This window comes from Bos grunniens, chromosome 13, assembly GCF_055505025.1.
Source record: "Bos grunniens cultivar Pamir isolate PY7600 chromosome 13, Bosgru_T2T1.0, whole genome shotgun sequence".
Taxonomy (NCBI): domain Eukaryota; kingdom Metazoa; phylum Chordata; class Mammalia; order Artiodactyla; family Bovidae; genus Bos; species Bos grunniens.
Genome location: NC_141177.1, coordinates 19,647,138 through 19,655,584, shown reverse-complemented (window position 1 = coordinate 19,655,584; position 8,447 = coordinate 19,647,138). Strand labels below are relative to the sequence as shown.

At 53.0% G+C, this 8,447-nt stretch overlaps 2 protein-coding genes across 3 annotated transcripts in view; one reads left to right on the top strand and one right to left on the bottom strand.

Moving 5' to 3' along the window:
* Positions 1–578: 578 nt before the first annotated feature.
* Positions 579–2,215, top strand: MAP1LC3A (microtubule associated protein 1 light chain 3 alpha). Of its 2 annotated transcripts, XM_086332281.1 has the most exons (5): positions 579–739; positions 1,051–1,106; positions 1,191–1,297; positions 1,602–1,771; positions 2,049–2,215. In XM_086332281.1, the coding sequence occupies exons 1-4, from the start codon at positions 700–702 to the stop codon at positions 1,762–1,764; spliced, it is 366 nt and encodes a 121-aa protein (XP_086188407.1). In that variant the 5' UTR covers positions 579–699; the 3' UTR covers positions 1,765–1,771; positions 2,049–2,215. The 2 variants fall into 2 exon arrangements, with proteins under 2 accessions (XP_086188407.1, XP_086188406.1); XM_086332280.1 differs by having other exon boundaries at positions 1,602–2,215.
* A 204-nt stretch (positions 2,216–2,419) lies between these two features.
* Positions 2,420–8,447, bottom strand: part of PIGU (phosphatidylinositol glycan anchor biosynthesis class U) — a 90,970-nt gene continuing 84,942 nt past the window's right edge. The window contains exon 12 of the mRNA XM_086332277.1: positions 2,420–2,850. Coding sequence (XP_086188403.1) covers positions 2,737–2,850 — 114 coding nt within the window. The 3' untranslated portion in view covers positions 2,420–2,736. The remainder of the gene's footprint in view (positions 2,851–8,447) is intronic.

The window sequence follows — 8,447 nt, the reverse complement described above, 5'->3', positions numbered from 1 at the left end:
GTAAAACTTTCAAGCTCCTTTGTAGTGTCTTGCTCCAAGTGTCTCATGTGTCAATCCCCCACCCCGACCACCTTTATCTTTCTCTAACCGAGAACGCCACAAAGCCAAGGCCGTGTGTTTTAGTGCTGTCATCCCCAGTGCCTCCTACCGTCCCAGGACGGAACAGGCTGTGAGCGCTGTCAGATGACACAGTGACGGTGGGGACAGCAGAAGGATGCTGTGCCGCAGCCCGGCCCCGCCCCTCCCGCCGGCGGAGCTCCGAGTCTGCTCCCCCAACCGCGTTGGCCTCGCAGGATTTGCAGCCTCCCCTCAGACCCGGCCTTAGGGAGACGGCGCCCCTCCGCGCCCGCCCCTGCGCAGGCTGTGACGTCACAGGACTGTGACGCGCCCTGGGAGCCCCCGCCCCTTCGCGGCGCGGGGCCGGGAATACAGGCTCTCTGCGCCGTGACGTCACGGGTCCGGGCGGGTAGATTTTGCGTCGGCCCAATGGGAGCGGCGCGCCGGCCTCCCCTTTAAGGAATGTTGTGACCTGACGTCACCCGGGCGAGTTACCTCCCCGAGCCGACGCCGCCGGGCTCAGCGCGAGCCCCGGAGCCCTTGTGCGCGAGGCGCGGAGCCCCCGGAGCCCCCGGACCGCAGCCACATCCCTGCGTCGCGCGCCCCGGAGGTCCGGCCTGCGCGCCCCGCCGGGCCGGCGCGATGCCCTCAGACCGGCCTTTCAAGCAGCGGCGAAGCTTTGGTGAGGCCCAGCGGGCGATCTGCGAGCGCGGGTTGGGGTGTGGGGGTTGGGGGTGTTGGCCGACAGACCCGACTGCCACAGGTGACGTCAGCTCCGTGACGTCAGGCGCGGGCTGGACCCCCGGGCTGGGAAGCCGGCTCGGGCCTGGGCCGGGGCCTCTGCCTCCCATCTCTGTGTTGTGCCTGGGCCGCGGGGCCCGACGGCCCTCGGGGGCGGGAGCTTCGAGGAGGCGGGGCGGGGTCGGGGCCGCCCCTCGGGTTCCCCCCGGGGCGGAACCTCGGCCCGGCCTCATACCCGCCCGTTGTCCGTAGCCGACCGCTGTAAAGAGGTGCAGCAGATCCGCGAGCAGCACCCCAGCAAAATCCCGGTGAGTCCCTCCGCCCCCTCCCATTCCGGCCCGACCCAGGCCCCAACTCGGGCTTACGCGTCCCCCGTCCCACCCGGCTCCTAGGTGATAATCGAGCGCTACAAGGGTGAGAAGCAGCTGCCGGTCCTGGACAAGACCAAGTTCCTGGTCCCGGACCATGTCAACATGAGCGAGTTGGTCAAAATCATCCGGTGCGCGGGCAGCAGCTGTCAGAGGGGGGACTTGGGTTCTGCTGGGATCAGGCAGGGCGCTGGGTCTTTCGGCGAAGGAAGGGGTGGAGGTGGGGTATGGGACCGGGAGCTGGGTCCCTGTTCTGGGGAGGTTGGGAAAGGTCAAGGTCAAGGCTGGGGTCAGTGTCCAGTCAGAGGTAACTGCCTCTAGAAGGGCCTGGGATGGGTGTGAAATGGAGGATCAGGGTCATTTTGGGGAGGGGTTCAGGCTGTGCTCCCCAACATCCAGGCCCCTCACAGTGTGCTTGCCTCCCGCCCCCCTCAGGCGCCGCCTGCAGCTCAACCCCACTCAGGCCTTCTTCCTGCTGGTGAACCAGCACAGCATGGTGAGCGTGTCCACGCCCATCGCGGACATCTACGAGCAGGAGAAGGACGAGGATGGCTTCCTCTACATGGTCTACGCCTCCCAGGAAACCTTCGGCTTCTGAGCCAGCAGTAGGGGGGGGTTGGCTTGGGCATGGGGGGGCCCTGTCAGGCTCTGCCCAGGGAGCTCCTCACACCTGAACTGAGCTGCCTCTGCTCCTGCCCCTGGTGGGTGGGGCAGAGGTGCCACCTCCTAGCCAGGGGGTACCAACTGCACCTCCTCTGCCCCTGGGTGGATCCTGGCCCAGTCATGTTAGGGGGTTGCTCTTCTGGGTGCTGGCTGGGATTGGGGAGAGTGGGGAGCAGCCCCCAGCACCCCTGCTCTGTGTGGTTTGTCTTTTTTTTTTAGGCCCCTGCCTGTCTGCCCATCTGCCCCTCCCCGACCTGAGGCGCTGCCCCTGCCTGGACCTGCCCACCCCTAAAGGACTGGCCCCGGGCTCACCTGGTCTTGATGTGGTGTATGGATCTGTGGTCACTGTCCCTCTGCAGAATAAAGATTGCTCAGGCCTGCCTGGCCCTCTGCCTCCAGCTGCTTGGGGACTGGGAAGGGCTGGGGGGTGGGGAGAGGACTGCCCCACACCATTTTTGGCTGGCCCGCACACAGACCTATGTTCTGTGGACTCAGCGCTCTCAGGAAACCCACACCTGTGTGTAGTGCCCCACGGCAGTATTATGGGTCATGCCCACCCCTTCCAAGAGTGCAGTGTGGTTCCAGGTAGATGTGTTTGTAACAAAAAACATTTATTAAGTAGCCACAACCTAACAAACCCTGCTCACCTGCTTCATCCCCTTTCCTGCTTGGGAGGGAGGGCTCCTTGGTATGCAGAGCCACAAAGTGGGCGATCCAAGGGGAGATGCTCCTGGTGACTTCCCCACAGACCTTGCTACTGGCCTTGGCTCCTCACTGGTAGTCGTCACCTTGGACTCAAACCTCATCTGCCCTTGGTCTTGCCTACTGGCAACTCTGGTTAGAGGGCTTGGCCCAGCTGCTGGCCCTTTCACCCCAGAAGTCTGTGCAGCCTTGTGCCCAGCCAGGCCTACTTGAGCACAAGCATGGCCTCCGTGCCGTCCTTGGCGGTCAGGTAGAGGCCGTGTGTGAGGTAGTATTCGCGCCGCAGGAAGGCGTAGAAATAATCGGAGATGAGTAGGATCTAGGGGGAGAGAGAGGTTGTGAGAAGTTTCATGATACCTGCCCCTGAACCTTGGGTCACTGAGGGGCCAGGTAGGTGTTGGGGAGATGCTGCCCAAGGAACCCCCCCATCTCAGGGCATACACTTGAACCTGCAGGGTCTCACTGGCCCCTCAGAAGTTGCCCTACCTCCTCCACCATGGTCTTCCAACCCAAGCCCTGGCCTTAGCTCTACACTGGTGCCCTTCCATCTCACCTGGGTGCCCACTGGCCCTTTCACCCCAGCCGTGTCCCCTGTCAAACCTGCTTCTCCCACTGGGAACCTATATCCCCCATCTTCCATCCAGGTATTCAGGCCACAGAATCAGCAGACTCGTCTCTTCCCCACACCAAGCCCCCAAGCCTATTGGTTCTGTTTCTGTCTGTCCCCACAGATATCACCCCAGACAAAGCCACTGTCATACGAACAACAGTAGTCTCCTCTCTGGGCTTCCTGACCTCAAACCTCCCGCCTGCCCCACCCTAGCAGCAGAGGTTGCTTTTCAAAACACAAATCTGGTCATGCTACTTTCCAGCTTAAGGCCTTGTAAAGGCGCTCCATGGCTCTTCGGGTGAAGATCAAACTCTCTGGGGCCAAGGCCTTGCACCTGGCGTGTCTGCTTCAGCCTCTCCCGTGCTCCATCTCACCCAGCTCCAGCCACACTGGCTTCTTCCCTCCCAGTGCCGGATCTTTGCTGTTTCCTCTGCCTGAAATGTTCTCTTTCCCTTTCATCTCGTCAACACCTGCTTGCCCTTCAGGCTCAGAAAGGATCACTTCTTCAGGGAAGCCTCCCTCACACCCCAGATTGGGTCTTGAAACCATTCACTTCTATGGTAGCACAGACCCATCCAAATTGCAGTTCTGCCTTCATCTGTGGGACTGCCTGATGACCACAGCTCCTCCTCTGGCCTGGGCAGAGTCCAGAGTGATTCTGCCATCATGGTGTCTGTGCCTGGCTTGGTCTGTCTGTCCTCTCTCAGCCCCAGAACTGAGAGGGCCCTAGCAGCTCAGTCCACCACCTCCTCTCCCTGATGCCCTGAAGTGAACAGGGATTTGCCAAGGCCCCCGAACCCTGGACCTGCAGTCTTAACAATTCCATTCATCCTAAGCCCCCAGGACCTCTGCTGCCTGAAACAGGATGGATGTGGGGAGAGGGGCTCACCTCTGCAGACACCACCAGTTCTCACGCACTTAAAAGCTTTTCAGGCTATCCACACCAACCACCTCAACACAGATGGGGAGATGTAAGCCTGGAGCTGGAGGAGCACCTGGCTAGGGTCTAAAGGCAAGTCAGAGGTGGGCGGTGGAGCCTGGGGTCTCAGCCTCAGACCCCCCAGGCCCCTGTCCTGGAAAGCCTCCCTCACATGTGGGCAAGAAAGAGAGCACAGAGGGGTCTGGGGGAGGCCCTCGGAACCCACACCATCAATGGCCTCAGGACCACGACCTGCCATTCTGTCACCGCAGGAACTCATCTAGAAGGCTGATGGAACCCATCTTACAGACGAGGAAACTGAGGCACCAAGAGTTAGTTGGCCTAAGGCTGTACTGGGAGAGCTGGACTGGTGGTCATCACCCTGCAAGGCGATACATCTGGGGCCCAGTGTGTAAAAGGCCCAGAAGCCTGCCGCTGAGGCTGTCAGGGCAGAGGCCCTGAGGCCTTGTCCCATAACTGCCTGTGGGGCACAGTTACCACAGCAAGGGCGGTCCTCACCCCCAGCAGTTGCTTTCTCACCCAGGTCCAAGTGCCTGGGGAAGAGAGCCTGGAGCTGGTGGGGACTGATCCCTGAGCCAGGTCAGATGACGGCAGGTGCAGAGTCACAGTTCATAACAAAAGAACTCCAATGTCACACATAATCAACTGGCCAAATAGGAAGTCAAAATACTAGGTTATTAGTTTGAACCATATGAAACTGCCATTTATGCAGATCAAAAATGGTTGAGTATTAACAATTTGATATGATTCAACTTAATATAAACTGGAAGAAAAGAAAGAGTAGTAATCTAGAAGTACCAGAGCAAATAACTGTAAGACCTTAAGGAGCTATTCTTTTTCCTTATAAGCCTAAACTTTGTAAATTATATATTCAAGTTATGGTGATAAAAATTAAAATCCAATTAAAAACAATCAGTCAATAAATGACTGAATAAATAAATAAATGGAGAATTCTTTTTGGACCTTTCAAGAGAATTCCAAATAATATACATAGAGACTCTCCCCTTAGGAGGAGGAATTCAATTCTTGCTCACTCGCCACCCCCTGCCCCTGAGCTTAGGCTAGACTTCGTGACTCACTTCCAAAGAACAGGGAAAAGAGAAAATAGCAACTCCGCACTGGAGAAGCCTGGCAAACACTATCCTAACCAAATGATGAAGGGTAAACAGCATGAAGTGTGGCCAGTGTATACTGCCTGAGCTTTCCAAAAACCTTAAATGTGGCCTCATGATGAGAAAAGCATCAGACAAACCCAGAGGGGACACTCTTCTGGGATACCTGGCCAGGATACCTCAAGACTGTCCGTGTCAAGGGAAATGAGGAAAGACAGCATGAGCGGAGGACACAGGGGAGACGTGACTACTAATGCAGTGTGGTACCGGGCCTGATCCTGGGGGAAAATGAAGACATCAAGGGAAAACTGGGGAAATTCACATCAGATCTGGGGTTTGCTTCGTCGTAACAGACCAGGGTCAGTTTCTTGGTTTGGACAAACATACCACGGTACTGGGGCTTCACCAGTGGCTCAGCAGTAAAGAACCTGCCTGCCTATGCCAGAGACATAAGAGTCATGGGTTTGATCCCTGGGTGGGGAAGATCCCCCAGAGGAGGGCATGGCAACCCACTCCAGTATTCTTGCCTAGAGAATCCCCACGGACAGAGGAGCCTGGTGGGCTCAGTGCATAGGGTTGCAAAGGGCTGGACAGGACTGAAGCAACTGAGCATGCGCGCACTGTGGCACTATGTTAACATGGGAGACTAGGTGGGGGGCATATGGAAATTCTCTGCACTATAAAATTATTCCAACATTTACACATTTTAAAAAGCAATGTATTATTGTTATATGCAACAACATGAATGAGCCTCAAAAATATCTTGCTGACTGAAAGAAGGCTTCAGGAAATGTACATGAAGATTTGTGTTTTACCATTAATAAAGGAAATTGAAGATGACTCGATGAAATGGAAAAATATCTCATGCTGTTGAACTGGAAGAATTAATATTGTTAAAATGGCATGCTACCCAAAACAATCTACAGATATAATGTGATCCCTTATCAAGTTACCCATGACATTTTTCACAGAACTAGAACAAATAATCCTAAAACTTATATGGAACCATGCAAGACCCAGAACTGCCAAAGCAATTTTGAGGAAAGAGAACAAAGCAGGAGGCATAACCGTCCCAGACTTCAGATAATACTACAAAAGCTACAGTAATCAAAGTGTCATGATACTATCACAAAAGAAGATATGGATCAACAGAAAAGAAAGCCGAGAAGTAAATCCAGACACCTACAGTCAATTAATTTTCAACACAGGAGGTGAGAATATACAATGGGGAAAGACAACCTCTTCAGCAAGGGGTGTTGGGAAAGCTGGACAGCTGCATGAAGTCAGCAGGAAGAACACATCCTCCCACCATACACAAAAATAAACTCAAAACAGCTTCAAGACTTAAACATCAGACATGACACCATAAAACTGGAACACAGGCAACATTCTCTGACATAAATTGTGCCAATGTTTTCTTAGGTCAGTCTCCCAAGGGAATAGAAATAAAAGCAAAGACAGACAAATGGGACCTAATCAAGCTTACAGGTTTCTGTACAGCAAAGGAAACCACAAACAAAATGGAGACAACCTACAGAACGGGAGAAAACAGTTGCCAATGATGTGACTGACAACAGCTTAATTTCCAAAATATACAGCTTATACAGTTCAACAACAAAAAGCAACCCAACCGAAAAATGAGCAGGAGGACTAAATAGACATTTCTCCAAAGACGACATACAGATGGCCAACAGGCACATGAAAAGATGCTCAACGTCGCTATTAGAGAAAAGAAAGTCAAAACTACCATGAGATATCACCTCACACTGGTCAGAATGGCCACCATTAAGAAGTCCACAAATAACAAATGTTCTGAAGAGGGTGTGGAGAAAAGAGAACCCTCCTATACTGTCGGTGGAAATGGAAGTTGGTGCAGCCACTATGGAAAACAATATGGAGCTTCCTCAGAAAACTTAAAAACAGAGCTGCCATATGAGCCAGCAGTTGTGCTCCTGGGCACATATCCAGAAATAAAAACCATAATTCAAAAACTATACACGTCCACAGCAGCACCGTTCCCAACAGCCGAGACGTGGAAACCTAAATGCCATCGGTAGATGAACAGGTACAGAACACACACAGTCAACAGAACACTACTTGGCCAAAACAAAAAGAACTAAATGATGCCCGTTTGTAGCAACACGGATGGAACTAGAGGTCATTATACTAAATGAAGTAAGTCAGAAGACAAGTATCATGTATCATTTATATGTGGAATCTAAAATATGATAATATGGACTTATCTACAAAACAGAAACACACACAGAGAGCAGACTCGCGCTGGCAAGAGAGTGGCGGGGAGGAGCTGGGTGGGAGTTTGCGGCCAGCAGAGGCAAACTGTTCCATACAGAATGGAATGACAAGGTTCTACTACACAGCACAGGGAGCTGCACTCGATATCCTGTGATAAGCCCAATGGAAAAGAACATTAAGAAAGATAGGGACTTCTTTGGTGGTCCAGCAGCTGAGACTTCACACTTCCATTGCAGGGGCACGGGTTCAATCCCTGGTCAGGGAACTAAGATTCCGCATGCCACAGAGCAGCCGAGAAAAAAAAATGTATATGTGTATAACTGAATCACTTTGCTGTACAGCAGAAATTAACACAATATTATAAATCAACTATATGTCAATATAAAGTTTTTTTTAAAGATTTGTGTTTTTCACTGTATGTAAATTTCACATAAGAAAAATATAAGTTTTGAGCTCTGGTTAACAATACACATGCTGAAATATTTGGCAGGAAATGTACTGATGTCTGTATTTCACTTTGAATACATTACAGAAATAAGATGGATTGAGAAATGGATCATTTGTGATCACCCAAGTATAAGAAAATGGTAATGCTGAGGTCCAGGTGGTAGATATACAGGTGTTCAAGGTTAAATCTTTCAACTTTGTTTGTATGTGTGAAACTTTTCATAATAAAGCAACAGGGGAGTGTGGTGTGAGGGACAGAGTCCTGCGTGTTGGCTTGGTTTTCTGGGATCGAAGTCCTCAGTGGGTGCCCTGCCTCTGCCCCCAGGGAGAGGGCATGTCGGGGACACACTGGCCTAGAGGCTCTGCGCTCTCTGAGGGAAGCCCCCAGCCGTCACAGGCTGGCTGAGAAAGCCTCGTTTGACCTCAAGGCTTTCCATGTGGGCTGAGGAGAAGGGATTTCCCTGAGGCCCTGGGATTCAGCTGACATCGTACCTGCAGACCCAGCGCCCCTTTGCCCCATCTGAGCAGGGCAAGTCGGGAGAGGAGCCTGGCCA

Bases quoted from the DNA above. Each gene is read 5' to 3' on its own strand.
- MAP1LC3A (XM_086332281.1), top strand. From the start codon at position 700: ATGCCCTCAGACCGGCCTTTCAAGCAGCGGCGAAGCTTTG. The intron at 740-1,050 runs GTGAGGCCCAGC...CGTTGTCCGTAG, and splicing joins CAAGCAGCGGCGAAGCTTTG to CCGACCGCTGTAAAGAGGTG. The intron at 1,107-1,190 runs GTGAGTCCCTCC...CCCGGCTCCTAG, and splicing joins AGCACCCCAGCAAAATCCCG to GTGATAATCGAGCGCTACAA.